General features: G+C 38.6%; 1 protein-coding gene across 3 annotated transcripts in view; it reads left to right on the forward strand.

The window, feature by feature from the left end:
- The window catches only part of Stag1 (stromal antigen 1), a 187,890-nt gene that overhangs the window by 67,138 nt on the left and 106,144 nt on the right, over positions 1-14,608 (forward strand). For 2 of the 3 annotated variants that reach the window (XM_042670355.1, XM_042670356.1), the window contains one exon: positions 4,342-4,506. In XM_042670355.1, coding sequence (XP_042526289.1) covers positions 4,342-4,506 — 165 coding nt within the window. Of the gene's footprint in view, positions 1-4,341; positions 4,507-14,608 lie in introns of those variants that run through there. The other variant, XM_042670357.1, reaches the window with a different exon arrangement.

Here is a 14,608-nt window from a genome sequence, read left to right on the forward strand (position 1 = left end):
CAATATTCACTAGTACAAGGCTTGGAGGACTTTTACTACTAGATACTAACTCTTATTGTAAAGGAACAGAAAGGAAGGCAAAGTGGTATTGGCACAATGTCAGATATGTAGGATGGAGTAGAATTCAGAGACAGAACCACCCATACATGCTTTGCTGTGCTGGTGTATGATTCAAACTCCATTTTAATTCAGTGGGGGGAAAAGAATCTTCTAAAGAAATGATGCAGAAGCAGTTGCTTTTTTTAAAAAAAAATTAAGGAGTAGGGGCTGGGAAGGTGGCTCAGTGGTAGAGCGCTTACCTTGCATGCCTGAGGACCTGGGTTCGATTCCTCAGCACCACATAAGCAAAAAGAAAAAAAACCGGAAGTGGCACTGTGGCTCAAGTGGTAGAGCTCTAGCCTTGAGCTGAAGAGCTGAGGGATAGCACCCAGGCCCAGAGTTCAGGCCCCACGACTGGACCAAAAAAAAAAAAATTAAGAAGTAAAAATTTCTAATTTTGATGAAGTCTTATATCTTGATCATTTTCTTGTATAGTTTGTGCTTTTTGTTTTGGGTTTCATAAATTGTTACCAAACTCAACAATGAAGTAGGTCATCAAGTTGGGTTTGTTTGTTTTTGGTTATTGTTGTTAGTAGTATATCATGTAAAGGAATCCATCAAATGAGTTAGAGCCATTTTAAGTTAGTTGTAGAGACTTATATACTAGAGTGGCTCTTATTAGCACATTTACTTACATTATATAATTATTAAACCCAGGAAATGTAATAATGCTAGCATGTCAGTATCTGGTTAGTTGCCTTATATTGTCTAGTTAACTGGCTCATTCTTTATTTTTCCAGTTCAAGATCTAACCAGATGTAACTCATTTCATTTATTTAGTTTCTCTAATTTGGTGTGGCTTTAGTGGTAGAGTACTTGTATAGCAGGCATGGGTCCCTAGTTCAAAACTCTAGTAGCCCCTCCCCCGAGCCCTATTAATTTCTCTTAATCTGTAGTAGTTTCTTTTTAGTTTTTATCTTATTTGCATTTTGAAAAATGGAAAGAAGATATTTTTCTGTTTCCTTATTGTTAGGATTTAAATTATACATATCTTATAATATCATCTAATTATCACTTGAGACTTAAATTGCAAAAGTTAAGCTCTGAGATAAGACATAGAATCTGGACATTCCCACTAATTGCAGATATCTACTTGCTGTTAATGAGAGAACAACTTACCAGGCAGTTATTTGTGGTAGATAAATTACTTTGTTCATGCTAACTAAGTCTGAGAGATCAGCTAGCATTTAGAAATCTGAGCTTAGTTAGATCTATGCTTCTAGTTGCTATATAGGTGTTCTAATAGACACTTCTATAGGATTTCTTTGTAATGGCCTGGATTCCAAAGACTTCAGTCTTAGAGTAAACTAATTTTGGTAGGGTAGACTGAACCTCCAGATAAACTGGGTTGCAGCTTAAGTTGCTAAAGGTTTCTTAAATATATAAATTGTCATTTGAAGCAACTGTCACTCATTTTTTTTATTGTGAAAATACCGTACAGAGGGATTACAATTACATGAGCAAGGTAGTGAGCACATTTCTTATCAAGCATTGTTGCCTCCTCCTTTGTTTTCCCTTTCCATCCCTTCCCATCTCCCCCCCTCCTCACACCCCCCCCCCCCGCCTTTTGTTGTTATTGCTTGCTTTATTGGTTTGTTGTTTTTGCTGGCCTACGGTTCAGACCCAGAGCCTTGCACATGCTAGACAAGAACTCTGACACTGAGATACGTCCTTACCCATTTTCATTTTTAATTTGAATATCTGTCTGTCTGTCTATCTGTCTATATCTAATTGATTAAGATATATAATCTCTGCATAGCATTGATTGATTCCAGTACTAAGGCAGGGATTAGAAACACTGAGCCTGGGACAGAATCTTGTAGGGCCAGTGAGTGCTAAAAGTAAAGCCAAACCACAGAGGCATACACAAGGACAGGAGCTAGCTCTGAGAATTCTCAGTGACTCAGCTGGAACAATATAAACAAAATAATTGGTACAAAGTTATAACTCCGAGTATAAAATGATTGTTGTTGAGTTTACATTGACTTAAGTGATTGTATAAATAATTCGTTGAGAATAGAAATATGTTCTATATTGAAGAATTAAAAATAATTTGTGTAAGTACTGTCTCCTGTAAAAAGGTGGAATTTAACCTCCCAGCCATAAAGTGTTGCCTATGTGTGGCAGTTTTCTCCCAAAGGATATTACACGGAACAGGGAGGAAACAAAACTTCACAGTGGAAAATCCTGACAGATACTAAGTGATTAAAGTCAACATTAATATTGATATATTATGCTAATAATATGTACACTTGATGGGAGATGATAAAAACAATATTTTACCTCTGTTTTTTGTTTCCCACACACCCATAAACCTAGTTCAGTAATGGCAAAAACGCCAGACAAATCTCAGTGAGGGATCTTTTGAAAATAACTGATTAGCATTCTTGGGTACTACTGAAGTCTCAGGACCCAGGAGAGCTTGCAGAACTGTGACAGACACGATGACCTTGTGGGGAGGGCCTGATGATTAAGTGTATGTGTGTGGTATGCTGCATGGGATTCTGAAACAGGGAAGGATCATTAGGGCAAAAAGTAAGAAAATGTATACAAAATACGGATTTGTTAGTGTTTGATACTAGTTCATTGATTGTAACAAAGGTACTATTCTAATTTTTCACAATTTTTTGTAAATACTATTTATTTTAAAATTTAGCAATTCTTATATTCACATATGTACAGAATTTATTTATTTATGTATTTATTTATTTTTGTTGGTCATAGAGCTTGAACTCTGGGCCTGAGCGCCTGCCTCTCAGCTCTTCAGCTCAAGGCTAGCGCTCTACTGCTTGAACCACAGTGTCACTTCTGGTTTTCTGGTGCTTTATTGGAGATAAGAGTCTCATGGTTTTTCCTGCCTGGGCTGGCTTTGAACTCAGATCTCAGCCTCTGAGTAGCTAGGATGGCAGGCGTGAGCTACTGGTGCCCGGCCAGAATCAGTTTTAAGGCCACTTATCACTAAGAAGTGATAATAGTACTAATAAAAACAATAATTGCACATAATAGAGCAGCTTCTATAACCTAGAGAAGGCCCTCCCTATTTATATTGCCCTCTATTTATATTGCCTGCTACTGCAGCAGGTTGAAATAGAGGAATGTGACAGGGTCTGGATCCTAGTCGCAAAGCAGTGCAAATATGGGTGGATTTGTAGACAAGGAACGGTCAGTTATCATTGGAACAAGTCTATAATGACAATGAATTTAATTACTCCAAGAAGAGTCCAGTGATAGAGAAGAAAAAGGTATTTAAGAGAGGCCTCTGCGTAATACTAACACACAAGGAATATAGTACAGGTAGTGGAAAGATAACTGATCGGAAAAGAAGACTGCTGGGTGGCCTACTAAGAGTTTTCAGATGGGCTGGGAATGTGGCTTAGTGGTAGAGTGCTTGCCTAGTATGCATGAAACCCTGGGTTTGATTCCTCAGTACCACATACACAGAAAAAGCTGGAAGTTACACTGTAGCTCAAGGTAGAATACTAGCCTTGTGCGAAAGCAGCTCAGGGACAGTACCCAGGCCCTGAATTCAAGCCCCAGGATTGACAAAAATAAAGTTTTCAAAATTGTATTGTTTAGCAGTATTGATGTTATTGATGAATTTTGTAAAGCAGCAGCCATGCAATGGCTTTAAAGTTTGAATGAATGAAATTTATGGGTTTGGATAAAGTAAAAGCAGATAAATATCCTAAATTATCCTTGGTTCTAAAGAAAAGACACAGGTAAGGTGCTATTTAGTATTGACTTTTAACAAAGAACGGCTAGGGGTAGCAAAAATATTTGTTTTGCTTATTGTTATATTGCAGTGCCAAGAGTGATTCCAAGTATTTTCATTATGTTTGTTGCAGGACTTAGTCTTGAGCCCTTCGTAGAGGAAGAATACATAGCATTTCTCAGAACTGATTTATTGAATAAAGTTTTAAACAAGTAGAGTATTGAGAAAGGAAATGTAATGATTAGATATGGTTGAAACATTCAGCACTAACATTTTTGCAGAAATCTAATCAGTTTTTTAAACTTTATTTTCTCTATGCTGTTTGCACTGTTCATTATTTATTGGCACCGAATACAAACTGGGAAAATGTTTTTTTTTTTTTTTTTTTTTTTTGGGTGGGGGCCAGAAATTTATCTGTAGTAGTGCTAAATACCTCCGAAAGAATCAAGCATGATTTGAGGCAGTTTTGGTTAAAGCAAGGAGTAAGTGAATTTACTACAATTTTGCTTTATCTTTTCATTTCTGTTCAGTCTACAAATAAGAAACCTCGGAAATCTCCAGGAGAGAAAAGCCGCATTGAAGCTGGAGTTAGAGGAACAGGCCGTGGAAGAGCCAATGGCCACCCCCAACAGAATGGCGAAGGGGAGCCTGTTACGTTGTTTGAGGTGGTGAAGCTGGGGAAAAGTGCAATGCAGGTAAATCTTCAGAATGTTTTATCTCGCGTGTGTAGAGCAAGAAGTTCAAGGGTTCCTGTGCAGCCAATGGATTGGCGCTGCATTCAACTCACGCCCCTCCCCCGCCCCTCATCCTTCTCCTCCCGTCTCCCTGTGCCCACTTGCTAGAAAGCACATATCCTGCCACTGAGGCCCTAAACTTGTAACCCAAAGAATTTCATTCTTAAAGGTTTTGCTGCTGCTGCTGCTGCTGCTTCTTCTTCTTCTTTTAAATAAAGGACACAGGAAAGACATTTTTTGTTGTTGTTTTTCACTAGTCATATATACTTTAAATTGTGCCGAGTATATGGGCTCTGGATAATGGAAGTTGCAGACTTGAACTGTAGGTATCACCTTCTCACTTGGCTTTTATTTCGTTCACAACTGGGGCTCTACCACTTGAGCCACACACACCCCTGCACCACCCTCACCCCGCCCTGTCTTCCCTGCCTCCTGTGATAAATAGAAAAATATGAGTATCTCAGATTTGTCTGCCTACGTTGCTTGGAACCCAAATTCCCATCTCTCAGCCTCTTGGGTAGCTAGGATTATAGTTGTGAGCTACCAGAGCCCAGCTCCAAGGGAATTTTTATAGTCTCAGCACAACCTTTAGAACTGGATTTAAAATAAGTAACATGTGTTTCTGAGTAGTTGACAAAAGAAAGGATGATCTTGTATACCCTTACTGTCTTTTATCTCTGCTCATTTATTCAACAGAATGTCAGGTATTCTGTAAGGGCATGATTTAGCCTTTTTAGTAAATCATTATAAGGATGATTTGAGTGTTTCTTTAGCATATGGTTGAATTGTTTTTAACTATTTTAAAGACTATTACTCATGCTTGTATCTGTTCATATTTTTCACTTAAAAATCTTCGTGGTAGAATTTTTTTGGAGGAAGGAATTTTTTTCCTACCGTGTGACACTAAAAAAATTGAATGTGGCTGAAATGTGGTTTAGAGGTAGAGTGCTTGCCTAGCATGCATGAAGCCCTGGGTTCGATTTCTCAGTACCACACACAGAAAAAGCTGCCAGTGGTGCTGTGGCTCAAGCGGTAGAGTGCTAGCCTTGAGCAAAGCTCAGGGACAGTGCCCAGGCCCTGAGTTCAAACCCCAGGATTCGTGGGGGGGGGGGGGGGGGGAATGTATTTACTTTTTATCAGCATTGTGGCAGAATATGCTGAGTGTAGTGGTGCGTGTCTGTAGTCCCAGCACTGGGGAGGCTGAGGCAGGATGATTTTTGAGTTTAAGGCCAGTTTTGACTACATAAAGAGACTAAGTAAAAAGTAAACAAATACTTTAAAAACAACAACAAGAACTGTAGCAGAATGTCTACTTTGCTGTACTAGAGTTAGCAATTAGATATTTTATATTTAAAATTTATTTGATACAGGTGAAAAATGGCCACTTATTTTTTTCAGCATTTTTAAAAATTGTGATTAAGTGATTACATAAATTTCACGGTATTGTGAGATAATACTTAGTTAAAGTCACAAACACATCCTAACCATCATGGGGCAAATTGTCTATTATGGTCTATAAAGCTTATGAATTCTATGGGCTTTGGCTATACAGTTATTTCTTCCACATCGAGTGATATATACATTTCTTTCCTTTTGCTTAGTGTCAGCTGTTCCCTCTTTCCCACTCATCCCTCCCTCCCATTACTGCCACTGAGTTGCTTAGTTCATTTTGATCAATGTCCAGCGCAGCTGATGGGTCCCGCTGTGGTATGTTTTCCCATTTCCCTTTGTTTCTGTTTCCTCCTCCTATTTGCCCTACAATGTGCACATATATACCATATATGTGGTTAGCATGGTTGCTTACTTTAATTTGCATTTCTTTGATCAACAATGATCAATAGGTAAAATTGGAGCATATTTGCCCTATTTTTCAATTACATTCTTAGTTTAAATGGAAATTCTTTTTATAATTTATTTAATGTAATTACTTTTAGGACTGAAACAATTTGCTGTTTGTGTATCTTTTATTTTCCATCTATATTTCATTTTATACAAGTCCTGTAGGGAGTTGGTTGGCTATTGTTTTTTATGTATGTGCAGTCGTCTTAGAAGCAGTGTGTGTGGGGGTGCGATTTGGAGCAGAGTGGCATGATGGGTAAAGCATACTGAATTCCCAGTTAACCAAAGCAGTCATTGACAGTTTAAAAACTGACTTTCACCACCGTCTCACACCTACTCACTTTACTTTAATAGAAAATGGTTAATAAACTACAGAAATAATAGTTTTTGAGGTCTATTTTATTGATTCCCATATAAATAAGCAGAAAAATTAGAGAAGCAACTGTTTATGGAAATTTGTAATCATTTAGCTTTAACATTTTGCTTTCATTTTTTTTCATGTAAAACTTTGTCAGGTATGTATATAAAGAAAGACATTTTTGTTCTTGTTGTTGATTGTGTGGCTTGAACTCATGGCCTGTGCGCTGTCTCTGAGCTCTTTTGCTCAAGGCTAGAAATTTGTCATGAAACAATCTTGTATCTATGTGTTTGATACGTATATATAAACATTTCAGCTGGGAGTCAGTAGCTCATGCCTGAGATCTGAGCATCCCCGTTCAAAGCCAGCTCAGCCAAGAAAGTCTGTGACACTCTTACTTCCAATTAGCACCCCCCCTCCGTGTGTGTGTGTGTGTGTGGTGTGTGTGTGTGTGTGTGTGTGTGTGTGTGTGTGTGTGTGTGTGTGTGTGTAGTACAGGCATGAGCCACCTACTCCCAGCTGAAATATATACACAGTCTGAAACATAAACATGATATTGTTTCCTGACAAATTTCTGAAAGTTGTTCCATTGGTAATGCTTATAATTTCACTGTTATGTCCTCAGCTTAAAAATAAAGAAATCAAGCTGCACACCAGTGGCTCAGAACTGCAATCCTAGCTACTCAGGACGTTGAGATCTGAGGATTGTGGTTCCAAGCCAGCCTGGGCAAGAAAGTCCATGAGTCTCTTACCACCAAGAAACAATTCAGATAAAGCTGGAAGTGGCGCTGTGGCTCAAGTTGTAGAGCACTAGCCTTGAGCAAAAGACGCTAGGCAAGTTTTCATATACCTGTAATCCTAGCACTTGGAAGACAGATGAAGATGGATCATGACAAGGCCATCTTCCTGTCTATAAAAAAAGGAAACAAACTTTAAGATGGGCACTGATGGCTCACGCCTGTAATTCTAGCTACTCAGGAGGCTGAGATCTGAGGATTATGGTTCAAAGCCAGCCTGGGCAGGAAAGGCCGTGAAACTCTTATCTCCAGTAAACCACCAGAAAACTGGAAGTGGCGCTGTCGTTCAAAGTGGTAGTGGTAGAGCACTAGCCTTGAGCTGAAGAGCTCAGGGACAGTTCAGGCCCCAAGACTGGCCCCCCCCCCCTTTTTTTTTTTTTTTTTACCTTTTCCCCTATCCCTCATTTGCTTATCAGCTCTTCTGTTGAGATGATCACTTCCCATCTTTTCATGGTTGTATGTAGAATTATCTTTCTGTGTTCCCCACTGAACTTAGTCCCTGAACAGTCCCCACCTCACCAAATTCCTGCAGTGGGTTTAAGGCTTGCATGAGATGTGAGCTTGGTAGGCAGCTAGAGCTGCCAGTTTACTCACGAGAGCTTATAAATTGGTTAGGAGTCAAATCTATATATATCAAATGTGGAAGAATTCTCTTCATGGTTTAGGTCGGCATGGGTTTTATTCTGTGACTGTGCTAAAAGTGAAAAGCCCCCGTGGGCTTTATGCAAATCTTCTTTTAACTTGAATTTGAGCTGACAGTTATGTAGTAACTTGCAGGACAGTTTTGCTTTTCTGACGAAGTGGGGAAAGTTTCTAATAATTTTTAAGTTCAATTTAATTTGTTGATTGATTGTAATGGAATTTGGACTTAGTTATTTTGGAGTTATCTGGCATTATGCCTAGACTGGCCTAGTCTAGGGTTTTCCAACTTTTGCCTCCCTGTGTTATTGGAGATGACAGGAACGTGCGATGCTGCCATTGTGAATCCCCTGTAGCTGGAATAACAGGCAGTAGTCACTGTACTCGGCCATTGGCTCAGCTGAATCCCTCAAATTTCTTTTTGTCCGGGCCAGCCTTGAACTGGCATTTCTCTGATCTCTATTTCCTAAGTAGCTAGAATTACAAGTTGAGCCACTGTGCTTAGCTATACTAATTTTTTAACATGCACTGTCAGAAATGCTTAGTAGTTTCAAGAAGTATTTAAATGTCTAGGAACTGTAATTACAGGAGACATTAAAGAACAAATACACCATTGACTAAAATGACATCAGGCAAAGATGAGCAAATAGAAATATTGCAGTGTAGATGAGATATGGAAATAAGCAAATGCACATACTTGAAGAAAACTAACGTGAGTGTAATTAAAAATGTGTTAACTGACTACAGTATAAAATAAGTATATTTACAATATTCAGATTAAATTTGGGTGAGGGTAACAGCAAAATCAAGTAACAGATAGAAGTTTATTTCTTGTAAGTAAATACGCAATAGATACAAATGCTTAGGAAGTATTTATAGATGTCATATTGGGCTATGATATGAATACCTCAACTGTAAACAGGAAGGACCATACCCAACAAATTTTTTAAAAAAGCATCCATACATTAAAGCTTCAACCTTTATTACTCAACAATTCTACAGTGGATTGCCAAATAACTACATTGTTAATACCTTCATAGTCATTAAAGTGTGGATAGCATATCTTCAATGGCATTTTGATGCTTTTTTTTTTTTTAAAGTAAAACTTTTTTGGGGGGGGGTAGGGGTGGTCATGGGGCTTGAACTCTGGGCCTGGGTGCTGTCCCTCAGCTCTTCAGCTCAAGTTGAGCGCTCTACCACTTGAGCCACAGCGCCACTTCTGGTTTTCTGGTAGTTTGTTGGAGATAAGAGTCTCCCGGACTTTCCTTGCCCAGGATGGCTTTGAACCTCGGTCCTTAGATCTCAGCCTCCTGAATAGCTAGGATGACAGGCGTGAGCCACCAGCACCTGGCAAGTAAAACATTCTGATGCTTTTAAAACATGGACTTTATTTCTACAAAAGAAACAAGTGGATAACAACATAACTGAAGGCAGTAGACTTGATTCCTTATTCTAAGGCACCCTGTACAGTTCTCTTGGCTCTGGCCCGACTATGGTGAGCAGCCTTAGCTTTAACGTTTCTAGTAGTTTAGGCTAGCAGTATTGCATTCCTCCTGTGTCATGATGATAAAGTAGGATGTGGGGATCATGATGCTGGTTCTAGACACTGAGCCCTTGAGGTGAACTGCCTTGTTCTAGATCGTTTTTTTCCTATTGAAAGTCATGCATGTGAATCCTAGAGAGCATCCCTTTTGGATACTGGATGCTGGTGCAATCTCACCCATGGAGGAAATGGTACTTGGCAATTACCCCTCCCTTCAGTGCAGTCAGATTGCTTTGTAGGGTGAACCTAATGGGCATATACAGGATCAATATTAAAATTCCAAGAGAATATAAACATAGACAACGTTATAAAGATTTGCAATTGATTTTGAAGAGGTAGAGAAAGTTGGTGCTAGGATATCTAATAGGATTGTTAATATCATTGCCCACTTAATTGTAGCTCCATGAGTTCATATAGGTGCTTCACTTTCTTCTTGCTGCTCTGTGGTAGAGATTTTAAAAATGTGAACTTAATGTTCATGAGGAATGAGAATGTGTGTGGTGATTGGTGCCAGGAACTCCTTTTAGTAATTGTCATGTTCTTTGAGTATCTTTAATTATTGAGATAAGACAGTGTCAACACAGTTTGCTCTGGCATGCTTAGTCTTAGTATTTATAGATGTCATATTGGGCTATGATAGAGTGTCTCAACTGTAAACAGGAAGGACCATCTGAGAAAACACACCCAACAAATTTTAAGAAGCCTCCATATTTTAAAGCTTCAGCCTTTATCATTCCAGCGATTCTACCTAAAATAACAAATTATTTTTGAGGGATTTTTTTGTTAGGTTGTTTTTTGTTTTTTTTAGTTGTTTATTCCGCTGGGAGTGGGGGAAGGTTTCACTAGTCCTGGGGCTTGAACTCGGGGCCTGTGTATTGAGCTACAGTTCTGCTTCTGGCTTTTTGATGGTTAATTGGAGATAGAGTAGCTCACACCTGTAATCCTAGCTACTCAGAAGACTGGGGCTGGGAAGGTGGCTCAGTGGTAGAGCTCTTGCCTTGCATACATGAGGCCCAGGGTTCGATTCCCCAGCACCACATAAGCAAAAAGAAAAAAGCCGGAAGTGGCGCTGTGGCTCAAGTGGTAGAGCGCTAGCCTTGAGCTGAAGAGCCGAAGAACAGCGCCCAAGCCCAGAGTTCAGGCCCCACGACTGGATACCCCCCCCCCCCCCCCCAAAAAAAAAAAAAAAAAAAAAAGAAGACTGAGATCTGAAGATCACAGCTCAAAGCCAGCTAGGGCAGGAAAGTCTGATACACTCTTATCTCCAATAAACTACTCAGAAAACTGGAAGTGGCTTTGTGGCTTACTAGAGCACTAACCTTGAGCTGAAGAACTCAGGGACAGTGCCCAGGCCCAGAGTTCAAGTCCCACAACCAACAACAACAAAAAAGTCTTACAGAGTTTCCTGCCTGGACTGCCTTTAACTGCTATCCTCAGATCTCAGCTTCCTGCACAGATAGGGTTACATGTGTGAGCCACTGGCGCCCAGATAATTTTTAATTTTAAAATAGTCAGAATTAAATTTTTTATTAGTGTACTATTAGACACTTTTATGTCTATATAATGTGCTTAAATCATTTGCCCTCATATTCTTTAGTCCCTCTCAAATTGTTCCAGGTTGTTTTTCTGGTATTTTGTTCTTTTATTTTTATTTGGCTTATTGTTTCTGGTATTTAGACCATAAATTCCCAAAAAATGATTAACAAATCAGTGTTGAAGTAAAATGAAAAAAAAAAATTAAGTGGGATAATTTAAAACTTAAGCTTTTTGCTACTTAGGCAGAAATTTTATGTAACCTTCCTGTTGGTCATTAAGCTCAGACTCAGCACAAGACCGTTAAAAGTCCTGGAAAACATTGACATGATGTAGGATTTAAGGTAGTCATTCTCTGGCTTAATTATTAAAACATCCTCTTGCATTGTATTAAAAAGTGGCCTAGCTTATGTAACAAATCGTAGAAATGATATCAATGAAATTACAAAAAATCAAGATAGAAGACATGACAGGACTAAGTTCTTATTGTGTCTAGAAAGACATAGTGGAAGTATAGGCTAAATAGACAAGGGCTTGAAATCATACTCAATAGTCTGGAAAGTTACAGTTTCAAAACTAGAGTAGTTCCTTGAGGTCTAGGATGTAAACTTTAGTGTTTGAAAGAAAAACACTGATTTTTCAGGCCTGTGAAGTATAAATTGGGAATCTAACTGGCTGTACTTTCTAATAAGGATATCAAATGCATCAGGATGGTAGCTTTAATTAGGATAGAGAAGTCTGTGAGCCAAGAAACAAAGCTTCAGTGACTAGGAGATACGTAACAAGAATGAATCGATAAATAAGTCTTCTTTAATTCTTGAAGGAAACTAATAAGCAAAAATAAATTACTGATAAGGAAATGAATTGTAAAATAGTTTATGACTTATGTAAGGCTGGTTCCAGCCAGTTTTTTTAATACTGAACTGAGATAGATAACTAGAAGAAGTCAGTTACTGTAGAATTACTACCTCCCCCCACGCCAACCCTCTACCTTGGGCTCTGTCCCTGAGCCTCTCTGCTCAAGGATAGTGCTCCATCATTTGAGCCACAGCCCCACTTCTGGCTTTTTCTGGTGGTTTATTGGAGATAAGAGTCTCATGGGCTGGTTTTGAACTGCTATTCTTAGATCTCAGCCTTCTGAGTAGCTGGGATTGCAGGCTTGAGCCACAGGTGCCTGGCCTCCTGAGTACTTTTTTTTTTTTTGGGTCCGGTCGTGGGCCTGAACTCTGGGCCTGGGCCCTGTCCCTCAGCTCTTCAGCTCAAGGCGAGCGCTCTACCACTTGAGCTACAGCGTACTTCCGGTTTTCTGGTGGTTTATTGGAGATAGGAGTCTCACGGTCTCTCCTGCCCGGGCTGGCTTTGAACCGCGATCCTCAGATCTCAGCTTCCTGAGTAGGATTACAGGCGTGAGCCACCAGCGCCCGGCAGTCTTTTTTTTTTTTTTTTTTTAAGTACTTCGGTATTCTTAGGTCACTGGGAGAATAGTTGGAGTTCAGAGAGTGCCAAGGAGATTTTGAGAACTATAATACACTGAGGAATTTTTGAGTTCAGATGCTTTAAGTGAAAGTTGGGAAGCAACACCAGTAGAAGAATGATTAAGACAAACAAGCTGTGTGATGTATTGGAGTACATGAATAAAACAGGATAATTACTTTGAATGGTTGTAGATGAGATATTACATAATCATCTTGAGAAATGAATTGGGTTTGATGTGCAGAATAAATGTGACTTAAATTTGTTTGAACAATGGTGAAGACTTTTTTTTAGCATTGACCTATAATTTACCTATACTTGACTATATTCTAGGGAACATTCTTGAACTATTACAAAACAAAGATAAAAAGTAGCATTTAGCTTGGATAGTCTCGGGCAAGTCACTAAACACCTTACTTACAACCCTAGTTTCCTTATAAGTAATTAATTTTCTATCCCTTAGGTTTCTTGTGAGAATTACATGAGAATGATTTATGTATTCTACAAATTAGTTCAATCGTACTTGAGCTCGTTATAAAATTTAGGAAATTGACTCAATTTCAGTGGACTCAGTATGGTTCTGATGTTGTAGATGTTGTAGTTTTTGGACTTGGAGAAATTGTGTTGAGTGCTAGAATGTGTCATGTTAGAATTTGGTTGAAACTGAGAAGTAGTAAGGGTTAGGATTCAATTAGTCATGTATGTTTTGAATTACAAAAAACAAAAAAAAAGTTTCATACGTAGTGTTCCTTAACCCAAATTAATCAAATTCTAAAAATGTGTATTACAGAATTTTGCCAAGAAGCTGCTGATGACAGTAAAATGCTCAGATTAACTAAAATAACGAATATGAACATTAGTTTCTTTTAATACTGTTGTCAGACTCGTGGACATTGTTTAAAGTTTATTAGTGCCTAACAGTATCCCATTGGTGAATAGCAGAGGACTGCTTTCTCTCTTTTTCTCTTTCTCTTTCTCTTTCTCTTTCTCTTTCTCTCTCTCTCTCTCTCTCTCTCTCTCTCTCTCTTTTTCTTTCTTTCCATTACTGGTCCCTGCTGATGGCTCGCTATGAAACAGGTTGTTAAAATTAATTAACTATTCTTTGAAAAACATCTGTTCACTGTGAGGCAAACTCCCTCTGCTGTCTTTAAAGTATGGTGAGCCTGTTCCAGAAACTTCTCTCATTCCCAGGTATTAACTATGCACTTAAACTAGGTTTATATCCCATTTCTACCTCCCACTCCCCTTAAAATACAAAAAGGAAAACAATTAAATGTTTTCATGTATTAGGAAATATGGCAAGCACTTTTCGTACGTACCACCTTCTACAGTCAAACGCGATAGCCAGCACTTGTGACTAGTAACAAATTACTTAATTTTGAATAAATTATTAATTATTTAATTTTGTTGCTAAAACAGTATTGGCTATTTTTTTCTATAAATCTTGACAGAAATTTTTAAAAATATATATATTTTATTTTATTTTTTTGCCAGCCCTGGGGCTTGAACTCAGGGCCTGGGCACTGCCCCTGAGCTTCTTTTTTTCAAGGCTAGCACTCTACCCACTTGACCCGCAGCGCCACTTCCAGCCTTTTCTGTTTATGTGGTACTAAAGAATCGAACCCAGGGCTTCACACATGCTAAGCAAGTATTCTGCCACTAAGCCACATTCCCAGCCCTTAAAAAATTTTAAAAAGTTTAACTCAGAATAAAAATACTCAACATTTTGATGTCTCATGTGTCTAGTGTTTGATCTAGGCATATATTGAATTATCAGTTTTATGAAAGCATATTGATTTAAAATTTTCCATTGTATTACTTCAAAACGTGAACTTACAGCCATTTCATAATTTGGAAGTAGCTTTATTGTTTTTCTATTTC

Source organism: Dipodomys spectabilis, unplaced genomic scaffold, assembly GCF_019054845.1.
Source record: "Dipodomys spectabilis isolate Male_0828 unplaced genomic scaffold, ASM1905484v1 ptg000542l, whole genome shotgun sequence".
In the NCBI taxonomy this organism is placed as follows: Eukaryota; Metazoa; Chordata; class Mammalia; order Rodentia; family Heteromyidae; genus Dipodomys; species Dipodomys spectabilis.